This window comes from Schistocerca gregaria, chromosome 2, assembly GCF_023897955.1.
Source record: "Schistocerca gregaria isolate iqSchGreg1 chromosome 2, iqSchGreg1.2, whole genome shotgun sequence".
Taxonomy (NCBI): domain Eukaryota; kingdom Metazoa; phylum Arthropoda; class Insecta; order Orthoptera; family Acrididae; genus Schistocerca; species Schistocerca gregaria.
The window spans coordinates 765,982,542-766,003,370 of NC_064921.1; the positions used below are offsets into that span (position 1 = coordinate 765,982,542).

A 20,829-nucleotide genomic window follows, 5' to 3' on the forward strand; every position below is an offset into this window, starting at 1 on the left:
TGCTGAAACCAGCATATGCTGTGTACTGCGGTAAAGTCAAGATATGAGTTTAATTCACTTTATATGAGACATCGGTTTACTATTGTTGACGTCAACTTACTATATATTTAGGTCTGTAACGACCCATTTGTGATGGGAAGATATAAATACTGCTAAATGAGCAATGTAAACTGAATAAGATAATATTGTACCAGAGAGTGCTGCCGTATCTGCATAGGTATTTAACACAGGCTCTGTTAACGGGCCTGAATGTCAGTATGCAAAAAAGTACCTGGAATGAAATCAGTTACGTCAGTTAAAATAAAATTCGGAATTAATGCAACATGTATGTAAACAAAACCCGTAATATGACATTATGAATTTTGAGACTACATGCAGAAACTAACGACTGGTGTGACTGCTAACGGCGTGCTGCCGTTCAGTCACGACACCGGAGCATCAGCGCGCTTGACTAATCTACATTTGTCGTATCTGCAGGCACTGTTTAGGGGGACAAAGGCATGAAAACTGCAACTGACCGCGCTATTCGTCCACGAGACTCAGAGGGCCTTAGACACGGGTTCACAGGTAGATGCCGTGTTTCTTGACTTCCGCAAGGCGTTTGACACAGTTCCCCACAGTCGTTTAATGAACAAAGTAAGAGCATACGGACTATCAGATCAATTGTGTGATTGGATTGAGGAGTTCCTAGATAACAGAACGCAGCACGTCATTCTCAATGGAGAGAAGTCTTCCGAAGTAAGAGTGATTTCAGGTGTGCCGCAGGGGAGTGTCATAGGACCGTTGCTATTCACAATATACATAAATGACCTGGTGGATGACATCGGAAGTTCACTGAGGCTTTTTGCAGATGATGCTGTGGTGTATCGAGAGGTTGCAACAATGGAAAATTGTACTGAAATGCAGGAGGATCTGCAGCGAATTGACGCGTGGTGCACGGAATGGCAATTGAATCTCAATGTAGCGAAGTGTAATGTGATGCGAATACATAGAAAGATTGGTCCCTTATCATTTAGCTACAAAATAGCAGGTCAGCAACTGGAAGCAGTTAATTCCATAAATTATCTGGGAGTACGCATTAGGAGTGATTTAAAATGGAATGATCATATAAAGTTGATCGTCGGTAAAGCAGATGCCAGACTGAGATTCATTGGAAGAATCCTAAGGAAATGCAATCCGACAACAAAGGAAGTAGGTTACAGTACGCTTGTTCGCCCAATGCTTGAATACTGCTCAGCAGTGTGGGATCCGCACCAGGTAGGGTTGATAGAAGAGATAGAGAAGATCCAACGGAGAGCAGCGCGCTTCGTTACAGGATCATTTAGTAATCGCGAAAGCGTTACGGAGATGATAGATAAACTCCAGTGGAAGACTCTGCAGGAGAGACGCTCAGTAGCTCGGTACGGGCTTTTGTTAAAGTTTCGAGAACATACCTTCACCGAAGAGTCAAGCAGTATATTGCTCCCTCCTACGTATATCTCGCGAAGAGACCATGAGGATAAAATCAGAGAGATTAGAGCCCACACAGAAGCATACCGACAATCCTTCTTTCCACGTACAATACGAGACTGGAATAGAAGGGAGAACCGATAGAGGTACTCAGGGTACCCTCCGCCACACACCGTCAGGTGGCTTGCGGAGTACGGATGTAGATGTAGATGTAGATGTCAGTGCTTGTGATTGGTAGTGCATGCAAGTGTATCCTTTCTTAACAGACAGGACGTGTTCAACTACCGCTGGCACACGGGGCAGTCGGCTGAACGCAGACATAAGTGGTTCACTCGACCTCGCCGTGGCAGTCGTGTCTTGGGGTGACTTACGGTGCTGCCGCAGGTGACGCGTCTGTTGTGGTACATTGCCACGGCTCTGTGCTGCGGCCGAGTGAGCAGTTTCGCCTCGGTGCCTTACTGCTTCTGCTGCTTTCGTGCAGTCTAGCCCTGACTGTTAACTTAGAGCTTTGCCTCGCAAGTTAGTCGAAGCGCATTGAGATTTAGCTACGACGCTGAAGGGTATAACTCCGTTACTCCAGGACGAACACAGAACAATGATTATTCGGTGAGAACTTAATGCTAAACATACTTCTGATGCAACACGAAAAATAGACATCAACATATAGCTTCTAGCTGTCATGGTTAACACTTTCTAAGACAAAAAAAATGAAGAAATTTTCTGAATGCAACACGAATCTATAGATATGACGTACATGTACGGACAAACGATTGTAGTTTCGGAAAAATCAGATGATTTATTCAAGAGAAAGAACTTCACAAATTGGGCAAGCCAATAAGGCGTTGGTTCACCTGTGGACCTTATGCAAGCACTTACTCTGCTCGACATTGATTGATACGTTCGTTGAATGTCATCCTGAGGGGCATCGTGCCAAATTCTGTCAAACTCGCGCGTTAGATCTTCAAAATTCCGAGATAGCTGGACGGCCTTGTCCATAATGCTCCAAACGCTCTCAACTGGGAGAGATCCGGCGATCTTGCTGACTCACGTAGGGTTTGGCTAGCACGAAGACAAACAGTCAAAGGTGTAGCTGCATGTGGGCGGGCATTATCTTGCTGAAATGTAACCCCAGTATGGCCTGCCATGAAGGATAATAAAACGGTGCGTGGAATATCGTCAACGTGCCGCTGTTACTGTAAGTGTGCCGCGGATGACAACCAAAGACCTCCTGGCCGACCGCTGTGGCCGAGCTGTTCTAGGCGTTTCGGTCTGGAACCTCGCGACCGCTACAGGCTGCAGGTTCGAATCCTGCCTCGGGCATGGCTGTGTGTGACGTCCTTAAGTTGGTTAAGTTTAAGTAGTTCTAGGGGTCTGATGACCTCAGATGTTAAGTCTCATAGTGCTCAGAGCCATTTGAACTATTTTTTGAAAGAGGTCCTGTTATAAAAGAAATGGCACGCCAGACGATCACTCCCGGTTGTAGGTGCCGCATGGAATGCGACTGTCAGGTTGGTATCACAGCGCTGTCTATGGGCGTCTCCAGACACGTCCTCGGCCTCGAATCTCATTGACTGGAGTAGAACTGCCTTCAGTACCGAGTCCCGCTTCTAACTAAGCCCCGATAACCAGCGAAGAAAATTCAGTACCAAGCCGAATAGCTGCTTTCATTAGGACCAGAGGTGGACCAACGAGCTACTGAATTGTTCAATGAAGCTCTTTCTCAGAATAAATCATTCGGTTTTTCTGAAATTGTAATCATTTGTTTGTCTGTACATCTACCGGTTTCCGTCACATTCGGATAACTCCTTAGTTGCGCTTCGTGTTCTTGTCATAGAATGAATTTTACTTGTGTGCTGACATTCGTCTGTCTCAGCTGCTAACTGATGAGGGGAGACAGTGTTTAACATTTTAATTTACCCCGTCAACTGGAAACATAGCGTAGTCAAGTCGTGGTTTTCCCGTAACAGAATTGCGGAAGTTTATTTCTCAGCGGTTGCATCTGTTTTCTGAGGCACTAAATCCGAATGTCATGTTTGTTGCCTTGCAGACGGTCGGCGTCATATCAACAACACGAAGAGTCTCAAAATATTCGCACTTCTTTCCAGTTTTTCGTTTATGTCTCGAAAAGTATGCCTTTTCCGAAATTGTCCATTCTATACAAAAGCGAAGTAGACAAAATTTCCTACAAAACACTCTAATTGAGTCTGATTTTCTGACAAACGGGATTGGGCTATAGCGCCCTGAGAAGCAGCGATTTTCTGGCACTTGTGTGAAAACATAAAAAATGTCCACTCCCACCGCTTACAACTCGAAAAATATCCATGTCATCAGCGAAACTCCGGGCACCAGGTAAAAGTACATTACGTTTCCTGCAAGGCACGTCTGTGACATTCAATTTCTTCATAAGGGGAAGGCTGCAAAGTGAAAATTGCGAATAATGCCTTCTGCTCCGTACCGCCAAACGTCTCCTCACCCCTGTCTGTCTCTGTTCGGCGCTATGCTTTCGTGTATTGCGCTTAAAAGAGATTGTTTTGAATGAATTCATGGGAAAGTGTGTCTGGCGAAAACATTAACAAATTATACACAAATCAAAAAAAGGTTTGCATCACCTCGGTTCCGAGAGTTCCAGAACCCATACAGAAAATTGGAATAGAGATCAACATAAACATCATTTCCGCCCTTTTTATTGCACATGAAAAGCACACATTGCATGCTATACCACCATACAACGGGACCTTCAGAGGTGGTGGTCCAGATTGCTGTAGACACAGGTACCTCTAATACCCAGCAGCACGTCCTCTTGCATTGATACATGCCTGTATTCGTCATGGCATACTATCCACAAGTTCATCAAAACAATGTTGGTCCAGATTGTCCCACTCTACAACGGCGATTCGGCGTAGATCCTTCAGATTGGTTGGTGGGTCTCGTCTTCCATAAACAGCCCTTTTCAATCTATCCCGGGAATGTTCGATAGGGCTCACGTCTGAAGAACATGCTGGTCACTCTAGTAGAGCGAACTCATTCACAAGATCTGCACGATGGGGGAACAAATATGCTGCCGATATGGTTGCACTATCGGTCGGATGATGACGTTCACATATCGTACAGCCGTTACAGTGACTTTAATGACCACCAGCGGCATACATCGGCCCCACATAATACCACCCTAAAAGAGCAGGCAACCTCCACCTTGCTGCACTCGCTGAACAGTGTGTCTAAAGCGTTCAGCCTGACCGTGTTGCCTCCACACACGTCACCGACGATTGTCTGGTTGAAGGCATATGCAACACTCATCGGTGAAGACAAGTCACTCCTGGGGGGGGGGGGGGTCCATTAGCCATGTTGTTGGACCAATCTGCACCGCGCTGCATGGTGTCGTTGTTGCACAGATGGACACCGCCATGAACGTTGGGAGTGAAATTGCGCATCATGCGCCGTACTGCGCACAGTTTGAGTCATAACACGACGTCCTGTGGCTGCACGAAAAGCATATTCAACATGGTGGCGTCGCTGTTAGGGATCCTCCGAGCCGTAATCCGTAGGTAGCGATCATCCACTGCAGTAGTAGCCATTGGGCGGCCTGAGCGAGGCATGTCATCGACAGTTCCTGTCTCTCTGTATCTCCTCCATGTCCGGACAACATCGCTTTGGTTCACTCCGAGACGCCTGGACACTTCCCTTGGTGAGAGCCATTCCTGGCACAAAGGAAGAATGCGGATGCGATCGAACCGCGGTATTGACGTCTAGGCATGGTTGAATTACAGAACGAGTCGTGTACCTCCTTTATGATGGAATGATTGAAACTGATCAGCAGTCGTACTCCCTCCGTCTAACAGGCGGTGTTCATGCACGGTTGTTTACATTTTTGGGCGAGTTTAGTTACATCTCTGAACAGTCAAAGGTACTGTGTCTGTGATACAACATCCACAGTCAACGTCGATCTTCAGGAATTCTGCGAACCGTTGTGATGCTAAACTTTTTTTGAATGTGTGTATTTACAGCATATTAGGTAAATGACGCTGAATAGAAAGCTGGATATGAAATTGTATGTAGTAACGTACATGAGTCATGAAATAGATGAATGTCGAGCGCAGGACTGGATCGACACTGAATTACTCTCTGCGTGTGGAAAAGAAAGAAAGCATTTAGAGACAGAACATGGATACATAAGACTGGTCCGTTGTACACTGAACTATCGGCGTTTGACGAAATACCTGTACTAGTCTCCGTTTGGCTGCTGGTGACCCAGGCAATGTTTCTTGGGCACTGGAAGGTCGCGTTGAAGGGTTCTGAGCAATGGAAGATCCAGGCAAATCTTCAGCGGCTGTGGACGATCCTAGATGAACAGTGAGTTGTTGCTGCTCTTAAGCTGAAAAACTGTAATTCAGTAAATCATGCCGTGATAGCCAAAAACTGATTGGTGAATATGCGTAATTCTGCACAATGTTACGTGAATTAATACCTTCTCAACTGCTTCAGACAGTGGTACAGCAAGTGACTCGTGCAGGTCGTCTTCGTCTTCTATATCAACATTTTCGTTGATGTTGGAACACGATCCTTCACATTGCTGGCACACTTTCGTGGAGAACCTTCTTGCTCGCCTACACTCACACTGACTCTCACGTCAGAATTGTAATGGCTTCTGTCCAAATTGCTATCTATGTGAACCATTGGTAATCGTGTTGTGTAATCAGTGACACCCCGTAACATCATCAGTATGGTGCTATGACCGTATGATAAGAACGAATGACATCCAGCAACGTTCGTTTTCCTCGGAGACTGCGCAAATGAATACATCCAACGTGATGCTAGACGCGTAACCGGGGTCCATCAGAAAGGTTACTCCTACTTACTTCGCGTGGGTGGTTGAAATGTTAATCATTTGCGTATCCAATCGAATAGTAGACTTAATGCCAGTTTGACGTTTGTTGGAAATCTCCTTCCAAGTGCTGCAGTTTTAATGGCCAGGAATGTGGGAGCAAGCTACAGGAGGCATTCTACGAATCTATCGAACAGGAAATGATATTATTTCTAACAGTATTGCATCTCCGTTAACACTAACGTGATTTTTCTGGGTGTAGCCTTTCTAGCCTCAGTTCCGCAGTTTCTCTGCAGAGCGCTAGTTGTGCAGCTGCTCCCTGCTCTGAGCCTGTCGGTCTGAATACAAAAAGTAGCTGCAGACGTCGTTAACTCTAATGACGGATTTCTGAAAACATGGTGAGCGCGGTCGGCGACGAAGAGAGTGCTGTTTTTGGTGGCTGGACTTGATGCTGGACAACTTTCCAGGAGACCGCAACTTGACTAACGAGACCCTAGTTTGTCCTTGGCTCTCGCAAACGGTAGGAATACCTTCCCAAGGTCGATGTGTTCACACAGAAAGAGTGAGTAAACTGCATCTAATGATGCTAGTTCAATAGAAGAGAAGTGTAGTATAATCAAGAAGGAAATGTTTGTGGCGTAACAGCATACAGCAAGCATATTGAAAGCAGAGGCGAAGCAGCCATGGATGATGCAGGAAACGGTCACACATTTGGATGGAAGTAGGAAATATACATATCATAAGAATGCGGTAGGAAGACGGCAGCATAGACAGTTTACAAATCAAATTGATAGGAAATGCAGACGGAATCAGAATTGATTGGGAAAAAATGTAAAGATATTGAGAAACTTGCAATTGTAGGAAAAATCTGTACTTTTTATGAACGGATTAAATGATCGGAGAAGTAAAATGTAAACTTGTGAGGACCAGGTGGAAAACCTGCACTAAATGTGGAATAAAGGACAGATACGTGACAGTGATACTTGGAAGAATTAAATTTCGATGCGTAACCTGAAATCCCATTGAAAAAAATATCAAAACAGTAACAGAACCATTTAAATTAAAAAGCTGTCACTCGACAAAAATTATGTAATAAATTATTAAAAGAAAAATATCGAGGATAAAATTGAAATTCGACACGAAAATGAAAGGAAAAAGTCAGAGAACAAAAAGGAAATTAATACACAGTCTATCATTGAACTCAAAAAAGGAATAATGTTAGTTAAAATACTTAAGCCCATAATTAATCAAAGGGATATTCAAACTTTAAACAAAGAATGTTGAACTATAACAAATGTAAAAATAAAAGATGTCATCAAAATTCAAGAAGGCATAAGACTAACAAAATACTAATCAAATTTCGATGATTAATCTTAAGTCCCATTGAAAAAAATAAACATCAGAGCAGTGAGTGAACCATTTAAATTAAAAAGTTGTCACTCACCAAAAATTATCATCAATTATTAAATACGTAATACACTGCGAAGGGGAGGGGGGAGAATGACTTCTTCCGGATAAAGAAAGCATTGCGTGGCAGCAGTGTAGGCATTTTCAGTATGTGGACAAGGTGATTTTCGACCTGTAACAGTTTCTGAACAGTCAAAATGAAGAGTTTTGCAACTAAGGTCTCCGCCAAGACATCCATCCTTTAGAAAAATACATCGCATTTAAGGGCGAATGTGTAGATAAGAAACATGCTCGCAACTTGATTTTTTTTTCGAGAGGGAAATTAAAACACTGTGACCACCCCCAAATGAGGAAACTTCTCCCTGATACAACCTGTGACAGAATTCATAGCCGACTTTCAATTGAGCGAACGTGAGTGAAAAATTCTACTGCGATTCTTCCACGTAGCCGGAACTGTTTTTCTAACTCGTCACATTTCCGAGTCTTCAGCTTTCAGGAAGCAATTATAGTTAGTTGAAACCTGTGGACCGGAAAAAAGACACACCAGACAACAAACAACAGCACAAACTTCCTGATTGCGCCGAGCAAGGCATCAGTGATATTGATACAATGCAAAGGATCGTGTAACCGAAGCCGATTTCCTTTTCCTCAGCGCCGATGATCGAGTGACGTAATCGTGGTTTGTTACGGCAATAAATGCTACCGACGCGGGCCTGTGGCATTGCGCAAACAAGGCGCGCGCGCCGGCAGATGGCAGTAAAGATGAGGGCCCGGTAGAGAGCCTGTATACGTATGCAGACACTCTAGAGGCCAGAGAACCCACCTGGGCGCATGCGCGGACAGGCCCACAAGATAGCATCGCCGCTCAAGGAGCCAGCTGCCAGCCCCTGCTGAGCTAGCCAGTAGCCACTTCCGGGCTGCCCGAGCACACACGGACGCTGCTACACGGCGCTGTTCAATAGCGCGTAAAAGTGAACAGCGTGTTACTTTCGCAGCGTTGACGCTAAAAACTTATTACTCCATTCAGGTCTATTTACACTACTGGCCATTGAAATTGCTACACCAAGAAGAAATGCAGATGATAAATGGGTATTCATTGGACAAATATTTTATACTAGAACTGACATGTGATTACATTTTCACGCAATTTGGGTGCATAGATCCTGAGAATCAGTACCCAGAACAACCACTTCTGGCCGTAATAACTGCCTTGTTACGCTTGGGCATTGAGTCAAACAGAGCTTGGATGGCGTGTACAGGTACAACTGCCCATGCAGCTTCAACATGATACCACAGTTCATCAAGAGTAGTGACTGGCGTATTGTGACGAGCCACTTGCTCGGCCACCATTGACCAGACGTTTTCAATTGGTGAGTGACCTGGAGAATGTGCTGGCCAGGGCAGCAGTCGAACATTTTCTGGGTCCAGAAAGGCCCGTACAGGACGTGCAATATGCGGTCATGAATTATCCTGCTGAAATGTAGGGTTTCGCAGGGATCGAATGAAGGGTAGGGCCACGGGACGTAACACATCTGAAATGTAATGTCCACTGTTCAAAGTGCCGTCGATGCGAACAAGATGTGACCGAGACGTGTAATCTGTGGCACCCCATACCATTACGCCGGGTGATACGCTAGTGTGGTGATGACGAATACACGCTTCCAATGTGCGTTCACCGCGGTGTCACCAAACACGGATGTTACCATCATGATGATGTAAACAGAACCTGGATTCATCAGAAAAAATGACGTTTTGCCATTCGTGCACCCAGATTCGTCGTTGAGTACACCATCGCAAGCGCTCCTGTCTGTGATGCAGCGTCAAGGGTAAGCGCAGCGATGATCTTCGAGCTGATAGTCCATACTACTGCAAACGTCGTCGAACTGTTCGTGCAGATGGTTGTTGTCTTGCAAACGTCCCCATATGCCGCCATATGCCGACTCAGGGATCGAGACATGCCCGCACGATCCGTTACAGCCATGCGGATAAGATGCCTGTTTACTCGATTGCTAGTGATACGAGGCCGTTGGGATCCAGCACGGCGTCCCGTATTACCCTCCAGAACCCATCGATTCCATTTTATGCCACCAGTCATTGGATCTCGACCAACGCGAGCAGTAATGTCGCGATACGATAAACTGCAATCACTATAGGCTACAATCCGACCTTTATCACATTCGGAAACATGATGGTACGCCTTTCTCCTTCTTACCGGTGGCATCACAACAACGTTTCACCAGGCAACGCCGGTCAACTGCTGTCCGTGTATGACAAATCGGTTGGAAACTTTCCTCATGTCAGCGCGTTGTAGGTGTCGCCACCGGCGCCAACCTTGTGTGAATGCTCTGAAAAGTTAATCATTTGCATATCACATCATCTTCTTCCTGTCGGTTTAATTTCGCGTCTGTAGCACGTCATCTTCGTGGTGTATAAATTTTAATGGCCAGTAGAGTAATACACTGGTGTGCAAAACTTAGGGAGGAAAGTAACTTTCGCATGATGCGTCACTGCCTAGTATATCTCGATGAAACTTGGACCATACATACGAGGGTCGTTCTGTAACATGCGCAGTACTTCTTTTTTTCCTAAAAGAGGGCTTGTTTTATTCAGGATTCCAGTACACCTTGTTATTCCCCACTGTTTTGGATATGAAACTATATTTTTCAACATAATCTTCGTTCAATGTAATAGTCTTATGCCAGCTTACTGGGAGGGCCTGGATGCCCGTATAGTTCAAGTCTATTCATCGACGCTGGAGTGAACGTCTTGTTGCGTCAATAGCCTCCCCATCATCCCTGTACTGCTTCTTGCAGAGGGCATCCTTCATTGGCCCAAACAGGTGGGAGTCGGAAGGTACGATATCCGGACTGTATAGTGAATGAGGCAGAACAGTCCAAAGAAATTTTGTGATGTCCCCTCGAGAGCGCAGACGTTGTGTGTGAAGCCTTGCGTTGTCATGGAGAAGAAGAACTTCATTTGCATTTTTGTGGCGACGGACACACAGAGGTCGATTCTTCAGTTTGGTTCAAATGGTTCAAATGGCTCTGAGCACTATGGGACATAAGATCTGAGGCCATCAGTCCCCTACAGCTTAAAACTACTTAAACCTAACTAACCTAAGGACATCACACACATCCATGCCCGAGGCAGGATTCGAACCTGCGACCGTTGCGGTAGCGAGGTTCCAGACTGAAGCGCCTAGAACCGCTGGGCCACACAACTCTTTAATAATTCATAGAAATTGCAAACATATCTTTAATCTTTTAAAGCAAACGAAGCATTTTACTTAATTACAGCGTCCCTTCGATAACTATTTACAGACTGAGGTTGATGCCATTCTGCAATACATCGGACGGACGGGGTGGCCGAGCGGTTCTAGGCGCTTCAGTCTGGAAGCGCGCTACCGTACGGTCTCAGGTTCGAATCATGCCTCGGGCATGGATGTGTGTGATGTCCTTAGGTTAGTTAGGTTTAAGTAGTTCTAAGTTGTAGTGGACTGATGACCTCAGAAGTTAAGTCCCATAGTGCTCAGAGCCATTTTTTTCCGATACAACGGACGTCAGGCGACGCCATCGAGAAACGACCGTGTAGACCAGATGAAGGAAGTCTTGCGTCCACGCGTACGACACACGGCAATAGGGATGTTATTGATCAGCGACGCTATACCTATCCTTATGCCATGTGTTTGTTGCTCGTTTCTGCCGACATTGTTATTAATCTAGCATTGACCGTTTTTCCCGTTTCGTATAATGATGCAATAATTCAAAATAATGCAAATTACTAATATAAATTATTATTTAAAAAAAAGTCTTTACTTAAAAACGAAAAAAATTTGCGCTGTCCCTATGGCTAAGTAGTATTTACTATTTTTACTCGGTTATTATATTATTAAAAAAAGGACCTGTTATAGCCGAGACCAAACAAATACCGGTTATTTGGAACTAAAATACTGGTATTAGTTTTAACCGGTAGGTTTCGCCATGCCTAGTTGACGTCTCCGTATTTACCTTACGCACGTTGGAAACACACGAATGCTACTCTGATCCCTTGCCTACATGTCTGTGCTTACGATCCCGCATCGGGGTCGCGATACGTTGCAGCTACGACCTCAAACTGTTTGATCGCCCGTTATAAATCCCAACCGAAGTATCCCATGTTTGTTTACATTTGATATCGATACTTGTGGCAGAAGCTCCAGTAGTACAGCTGTCGTGTTGTCCTGCCCGCAGCTTCGTGCAGGAGTTCATCGGCGACCCGCTGGACGGCGTGACGCTACTTCTGGAGCTGCTGCGCGCCGTGCAGCAGCCGGCGCCGGGGCAGGGCGGCGGCGCGGGGGCGGGTGGCGGGGGCGGCGGGGGCGGCGCCGGCGGCGGGCGGCGCGCGCTGCTTGACGAGCTGGCGTGCCTGCAGTGCCTGCACGCGTGCCTGCGGCTGCCCGACGCCGCGCGCCGCCTCGCCAGGTCGCCCGCCGGCCTCTACACGCTCGCCGTCTGCGTCATGAGCAACGCCACCAAGTCCAGGGTCATCGCGCTGCAGGTAGCCTACACAGCCCACTAACCTCTGCTGCGGCAACTGCGCTACAGTGCAGGGCATGTCAGGGTACTACCTGCATCTCGCATGCAAATAACTAAACACGCACGCAGTTTTGCGAAGGATCGCACCACACCCTTTGGCCAATTACAATGTGTACGTGTTCGTTTTTTTAGAACGGAATGAATGATAACACACGTCGCTGACGCTCCTAAATCAGGAAAATATTTGCTCGCTATTTACAGCAGGACTAAAACATGCACAGCTCCATCGAAGGTTAAAAAAAAAAAAATCCTGCACTCGCTGCTGATGGGATACTTTCTGAGAGATGTTAGCGTTACACTACTATACCAGTTGAAAAGCATCCAACTAGTTTCATCCAACTCCATCAACTTGTAGTGTTACGCTCTAAATTTGGTATCAGTCCAACCCGCAATAAACAGTTAAATGCAACTGCAATGGATGAAAAACCTCATCACATGTTAATTCAGAGTTCACACTAGAAATTTTTTCTGCAAGTTTCTTCTTAAACTCTCGTAGAAGTGAGGTAATCATTGGAGAAAACTTCTTGTCGTTGAAAAAATTATTTTGTCGTATTCATTTAGTGCAGCTATGGGGACATGCAGTGATTTGCTACTCCTAAGGTATTTCACAGATGATGTATTACGCCCGACCTGCACACATTTTGTGATTGATTACAAACTTATCTTGTCTCTTCGTGAAAGTGAATAGATGTGAAAGAATAATTGTGAACATTCGCTTCCTATCTTTGATTAAAATTACTTCCTGTGTTACAAAATTATTTCACTTGTCATGTCAGTTTACGTGAAAATATCTGTCCAGAGATATTTACCAGTAGTCTTCTTCTGGTAAACTCTTAAAGCTTCACAATAAATTATACATTCGCATACAGTAAAAAAAAACTCTTCAGAATCATCTTTATTGTATTCTTCACATTAAATCACACACAGTGTGTAACAAAACTTCCCGATGTAATGGCCGGCAGGAGTGGCCGAGCGGTTCTAGGCGCTACAGTCTGGAACCGCGCGACCGCTTCAGTCGCAGGTTCGAATCCTGCCTCGGGCATGGATGAGTGTGATGTCCTTAGGTTAGTTAGGTTTAAGTAGTTCTAAGTTCTAGGGGACTGATGACCTCAGAATTTAAGTCTCATAGTGCTGAGTCATTTGAACCATTTTGAACCGTTGTAACGAAGTGTAAAAGTCTGAAATCTCCGAATCAGTTCGGACGAAGGATATTTAGGTTTGTGTAATAGTGGTCTACGGGTAGCGTCTGTGATCAGTAATCAAAACGATAGTTCAGGTATACATGCCGACGTCACAAGCTGAAGATGAGGATATAGAGAAAGTATATGAAAGTATTGAAAGGGTTATTCAGTACATAAAGGGAGATAAAAATCTGATAGTTATGGAGGAAGGAGTATAAGATAGGGTTACAGGAGAATATGGGCTTGGTACTAGGAAAGAGAGAGGAGAAACACCAATGGAGTTCTGTAATGAATTTCAGATAGTAATAGAAAATACTCTGTTCAAGAATCACAAGAGGTGGAGATATACTTGGAAAAGGCCGGGAGATACGGGAAAATTTCAGATAGACTACATCACAGTCAGACAGAGATTCCGAAATCAGCTACTGGATTGTAACGCGGCCCCAGGAGCAATTATAGACTCAGACCACAGTTTAGTAATGATGAAGAGTAGGCTGAAGATCAAGAGAACAGTCAAAAAGAATCAGTGAGCAAAGAATTGGGATACGGAGGTACTAAGAAATGATGAGATACGCTTGAAGTTCTTTAAGGTTGTAGATGGTGCAATAACGAATAGCTCAGTAGGCAGCTGAGTTGAAGCAGACTGGAAGTCTCTAGATAGGGCAATCGCAGAGGCTGGAACGAAAAACGTAGGTACAAAGAAGTTAACTGCGAAGAAGCCATGGGTAACAAAAGAAATACTTAAGTTGATCAATGAAAGAATGAAGTACTAAAATTTTAGTGAAGTTCAGGAATACAGTAATACAAGTCGAAGAGGAATTAAATAAACAGAAAGTGCAGGGAAGCTAAGACGAAATGAGTTCGTGAAAAATGTGAAGAAATCGAAAAAGAAATGTTTGTTGGGAGGACTGACTCAAAATACAGAAAAGTCAAAACCTCCTTCTGTCAAATTAAAATGGGAATTCCCCTGTTAAATGCATAGGAAAGGGCGGATAGGCGGAAAGAGTACACTGAAGGCATCTACGAGGGTGAAGATTTGTCTGATGTGATAGAAGAAGAAACGGCGGTCGCCGGCCGGAGAGGCCGTGAGGTTCTAGGCGCTGCAGTCTGGAACCGAGCGTCCGCTACGATCGCAAGTTCGAATCCTGCCTCGGGCATGGATGTGTGTGATGTCCTTAGGTTAGTTGGGTTTAATTAGTTCTAAGTTCTAGTCAACTGATGACCTCAGAAGTTAAGTCGCTTAGTGCTCAGAGCCATTTCAGAAATGGGGGTCGATACAGGAGAGGTAGGGGATCAAGTACTAGAATCACAATTTAAAAGAGCTTTGAAAGACTTAATATCAAATAAGGCTGAAAGAATAGATAACATTTCATCAGAATTTCTAAAATCATTGGGGGGACGTGCCAACAAAACTACTATTGACGTTGGTGTAGAATACATTAGCCTGGTGATATGCCATCTGACCTTAGGAATAATATCATCCACGCAATTCCGAAGACTGCAAGAGCAGACAAGTGCGAAATTATCGCACAATCACCTCAACAGCTCATGCGTTCACGTTGCTAATAAGAATAATATACAGAAGAATGGAAAAGAAAGTTGAGGATGCATTTGATGACGATCAGTTTGGCTTTAGGAAAGGAAGAGACACGAGAGAGGAAATTCTGACATTGCGGTTAACAATGGAACCAAGACTAAAGAAAAATCAAGACACATTCGTAGAATTTGTCGACCTGGAAAAAGCGTTCGACAGTGTAAAATGGTGTAAGGTGTCCTAAATCCGGAGAAAAACAGCGGTAAGCTATAGGGAGAGACGGATAACATATAGTATGTAAAAGAGCTAAGAGGAAATAATAAGAGTCGATGACCAAGAACGAAGTGCTCGGATTAAGAATGTTGTAAGACAGGAATGTAGTCTTTCACCTCTAAATTGCTACCCTGAGTGAAAGAGGAAAAGCAACATGATTTCCTGAATGCAATAAACAGTCTAATGAGTACAGAATAGGGATTGAGAGTAAATCAAAGAAAGAGGAAAGTAATGAGAAGTACCAGAAACGAGAACAGCGAGAAACTTAACATCAGGATTGATGCTCACGAAACACATGAAATTAAGGAATCGTATTACCTAGGCAGCAAAATTGGCAAAGATGGATGGAGCAAAGAGGACTTGAAAGTCAGTCTAGCAACAGCCAAAAGAGCATTCCTGGCCGAGAGAAGTCTACTAGTATCAGATATAGGCTTTAGTTTGAGGAAGAAATTTCTAAGAATGTACGTTTAGAGCACAGCATTGTATGGTTGTGAAGCATGGTCTGTGGGAAAACGGGAACAGAAGAGAATCGAAACATTTGACATGTGGTGCTACAGACGAATGTTGAAAATTCTGCGCAGAATCAGACAAAGAATGAATATATGGAAAACACTGACAAGAAGGAACAGGATAGTAGGAAATCTGTTAAAACATCAGGAAACGACTTCCATGGGACTAGCGGGAGCTGCAGAGGGTACAAACTGTAGAGGAAGACAGAGATTGGAATACATCCAACAAATAATTGACGATGTGGGATGCGATTTCTATTCTGAGATGTAGAGGTTGGCACAGGAGACGAATTCGTGGAGTGCCATCTCAAACCAGGCAGAAGACTGATGACTTAAAAGGATGGACACAAGAGTCCGACTTGGTAGTAGGGCAAAGTAACACAACTGTATCAAACTGCTCTCCCCCTGCTGGGGATTTTAACCATTTTGACCAAATTTACCACAGGTCAGTAGGTCATGATTGAAAAAGAGTCGTGCTCTCGTACTGCACGACAAACAGCTACTTAGTATACTACACTCCTGGAAATTGATATAAGAACACCCTGAATTCATTGTCCCAGGAAGGGGAAACTTTATTGACACATTCCTGGGGTCAGATACATCACATGATCACACTGACAGAACCACAGGCACATAGACACAGGCAACAGAGCATGCACAATGTCGGCACTAGTACAGTGTATATCCACCTTTCGCAGCAATGCAGGCTGCTATTCTCCCATGCAGACGATCGTAGAGATGCTGGATGTAGTCCTGTGCTTGCCATGCCATTTCCACGTGGCTCGTCAGTTGGACCAGCGTTCGTGCTGGACGTGCAGACCGCGTGAGACGACGCTTCATCCAGTCCCAAACATGCTCATAGGGGGACAGATCCGGAGATCTTGCTGGCCAGGGTAGTTGACTTACACCTTCTAGAGCACGTTGGGTGGCACGGGATACATGCGGACGTGCATTGTCCTGTTGGAACAGCAAGTTCCCTTGCCGGTCTAGGAATGGTAGAACGATGGGTTCGATGACGGTTTGGATGTACCGTGCACTATTCAGTGTCCCCTCGACGATCACCAGAGGTGTACGGCCAGTGTAGGAGATCGCTCCCCACACCATGATGCCGGGTGTTGGCCCTGTGTGCCTCGGTCGTATGCAGTCCTGATTGTGGCGCTCACCTGCACGGCGCCAAACACGCATACGACCATCATTGGCACCAAGGCAGAAACGACTCTCATCGCTGAAGACGACACGTCTCCATTCGTCCCTCCATTCACGCCTGTCGCGACACCACTGGAGGCGGGCTGCACCATGTTGGGGCGTAAGCGGAAGACGGCCTAACGGTGTGCGGGACCGTATCCCAGCTTCATGGAGACAGTTGCGAATGGTCCTCGCCGATACCCCTGGAGCAACAGTGTCCCTAATTTGCTGGGAAGTGGCGGTGCGGTCCCCTACGGCACTGCGTAGGATCCTACGGTCTTGGCGTGCATCCGTGCGTCGCTGCGGTCCGGTCCCAGGTCGACGGGCACGTGCACCTTCCGACGACCACTGGCGACAACATCGATGTACTGTGGAGACCTCACGCCCCACGTGTTGAGCAATTCGGCGGTAGGTCCACCCGGCCTCCCGCATGCCCACTATAAGCCCTCGCTCAAAGTCCGTCAACTGCACATACGGTTCACGTCCACGCTGTCGCGTCATGCTACCAGTGTTAAAGACTGCGATGGAGCTCCGTATGCGACGGCAAACTGGCTGACACTGACGGCGGCGGTGCACAAATGCTGCGCAGCTAGCGCCATTCGACGGCCAACACCGCGGTTCCTGGTGTGTCCGCTGTGCCGTGCGTGTGATCATTGCTTGTGCAGCCCTCTCGCAGTGTCCGGAGCAAGTATGGTGGGTCTGACACACCGGTATCAACGTGTTCTTTTTTCCATTTCCAGGAGTGTATAATACGTAAAATAAAATTCTACCTCTGCCACAATGCTTTTTTTTATTAACAATGCTACTGTTGTATAGTACTTCATACATAACAGTAAGGAGAGGGTGGGCTACAGAGTTGTACAACTAATGTCATCATACGAAAGCTGATTAGCAAACAAGTTAACACAGTAAACAGAAGATTTACTTAACGTGTATATCTCAAAGCGTATGGAGGTTCATTACAAATAATGCAGCAAGAAACGAAGTCTGACTCATGCAATAGATGAGGCTCTGCTAACTAAAGCACCAACAGTCGTGTGAGAGCGGCGCGTAGGCGGCATCTGCGTAGCGTCACGTAGCGAAGAGGCTCCAAGTATGTCTGTGCGGCTGCTGCTGCCCATCCTATACCGCAGTGGGAGAGGGCGTTCATGGTATGGAGCCTCTCGAAGCGTGCGTCTGCAGGTATGCTCCACTGGGTCCGCCACATCCCTCATGGCCGCTATTGGTGTCTGACAGAAATTCCATTGCCATCTTTGACGCCTGTGGGGTAGTATCAGTATGTGATACCACAGCTAACAGCTTTGGACAAACATTCCTCCGTTTTCATGAATTTGAATGGGGCCAATTACAGTCACAATACGAAGAATGCTGCACGTGGTAGCCGCCTGGTGTAGGGCGTCTTGTCACGGTCCGCGCGACTCCCCCCATCGGAGGTTCGAGTCCTCCCTCGGGCATGGGTGTGTGTGTTGTCCTTAGCGTAAAGTGGTTTAAAGAACTCCGTCTTCCGGCCACAAGTGGCCCATCGGGACCATCCGACCGCCGTGTCATACTCAGCTGAAGATGTGGATAGGAGGCGCGTGTGGTCAGCACACCGCTCTCCCGGTCGTTATGATGGTTTTCTTTGACCGGAGCCGCTACTATTCGGTCGAGTAGCTCCTCAGTGGGTATCACGGGGCTGAGTGCACCCCGAAAAATGGCAACAGCGCATGGCGGCTGGATGGTCACCCATCCAAGGGCCAGCCACGCCCGACAGCGCTTAACTTTGGTGATCTCACGGGAACCAGTGTATCCACTGCGGCAAGGCCGTTGCCACATAAGTTAGTTTAAGTTAGATTAAATATTGTGTAAGCTTAGGGACCGATGACCTCAACAGTTTGGTCCCATAAGACCTTACCACAAATTTCCAGATTTCCAAATGCGATGAATAAGCTACAACATCTCATTTCTGGACCGCATCTGTTTGAACATTTATATGTTTATTTTGTACACCAAGCAAAGATATTTTCTCATCCTGGAGGTAACCGGCCTATCTCTCCTTAATCCCCCTGAATTAATCATGGTCGAGCATAGTAGGCTGATTCAAGGTCGAGTGATTTTCCTGTGATTTTTAGTGTTATCGAACAGCCATTCTAGGGAAACTTGTAGAAGTCCTTGTTGGAAGCAGAATCTTAGAGAAGAGCTCTATATGTGAACAGGAAGTGCCAAAAAAAGCCTACATTCTGCTCTTGATTCTAATTAGCTGAAAGGCCTAAATGTGGAACAAGTCTGTGGAGCGGCTTGAAGCTTGCGAAACCGAAGAGTCGGCCAGGAGACCTCGAGGGGTGAGTAGTCGTCTGCCCGGTGGGGCGGAGACTGAGTTTTTGTAGTGTATTCCAGAAGTCTAAAGAAGGCGCTCTTTGGTAATCAGTCGAGTTATTTTTCCAGTACGGAAAGGGTACAAGCATTCCCAAGTGTGTTCTCGAGAGTCTGTGTCGAATTCTGCTTGCGTGCTTTCCGGCTGTCTAGGCGAGTGTTGACTTTAATTGATCGACCACTCGCCCAGTAGGCAGGTCCTTTACAACAGGTCGCGGAGGCTGTAGCTAACTGGATGGTGATGTTTCAGTCAACGAGATGGATGTTGGCGAGATGTGATAGAAGCCAATAAATTGTATTTGCTAGCATGGAAATTTGAAATGGACTCTTTTATGACTTTTTCCTTTATTGATGTCGAGTGAGGTTTGTTTTGTGATGTGAAGGTTATGGATGACAGTTGTTCGGTGCTGTGTACGAACTCTCACCGACTGTCGGATCAGGCAGTATTTATAAAATTAGTTCGATTGCTGCAAGACTTTGATTATTGACACTGGGGCAGGGAGAAGTTTAACCCTGACTCACGAGTCTAAGCGATGCTGATGTCCATTACTTAGACTGCTTCGATAATCAGAGCAGGTAATCAATCCAGGTCCACTAATAAACGTTTCCATGACGGAAGACAGGGGATGGACAGACATATGGAAACACCAAAAGCCCAACACATTACCATGAGTAATACGTTGTGGGAAAGTCATTGGCATTCAAAAACGGCTTTCAGTCTTCTCGGACTGGATATGTGCAAGTCTTTTATGGTTTCCAACGGAATACTGTACCGTTAGTACTGCAAAATAGTTGCAAGTTCTGGTAACGATGATGAAGGTGGATAGCAGTCACTCGCCTTTCCCTCCAAAGTAGACTACAAAGGCTCAGCGATAGGAGGTCTGGTGAGTGTGCAGGCCTACGTGGCAGAGCGGTTCTAGGCGCTTCAGTCTGGAACCGCACGACCGCTACGGTCACAGGTTCGAATCCTGCCTCGGGAATGGATGAGTGTGATGACCTTAGGTTAGTTAGGTTTGAGTAGTTCTAAGTTCTAGGGGACCCATCTCCTCAGATGTTAAGTCCCATAGTGCTCAGAGCCGTCTGAACCATTTTTCTGGTGACTGTGGCGACCAGGAGAGCAATTCATCCATGTACTCACAAAAACACCCTTGGACGGTGCGAGATGTGTGAACAGAAGCGCTGTCATCTTGAAACACACCATAACAATTCTGGAATAAACACTGTACCACAGGATGAACTAGTTCAACCAAAATGGTCACGTAATCGTTTGTTGTTATTCGATGTTGCAGAGTAATCATGGGGCCTATGGAACACCAAGATATTGCTGCCCCAATCATCATCGACCTCCCGCCATGTTTCACTCACGGCTGAAAGCAGCCTGCATCGCAAGCTTAGGACGGTGTACGCCAGACGTAAAGTCGGCCGGAAGTGGGAACAAATGACTTTCTCCCATTGCTCCGTAAAGCACGTTTTGTGGCTTCGGGATCACGCTTCTTTGTTTTACGGGCATTGCGTCACTGATGTACAGTTTCGAAATACCAGC

General features: G+C 45.8%; 1 protein-coding gene across 3 annotated transcripts in view; it reads left to right on the forward strand.

The window, feature by feature from the left end:
* LOC126334988 (uncharacterized) overlaps nt 1-20,829 on the forward strand; it is an 854,692-nt gene that overhangs the window by 713,942 nt on the left and 119,921 nt on the right. For all 3 annotated transcript variants that reach the window (XM_049997796.1, XM_049997797.1, XM_049997798.1), the window contains one exon: nt 11,908-12,214. In XM_049997796.1, the coding sequence (XP_049853753.1) occupies nt 11,908-12,214 (307 nt within the window). The remainder of the gene's footprint in view (nt 1-11,907; nt 12,215-20,829) is intronic.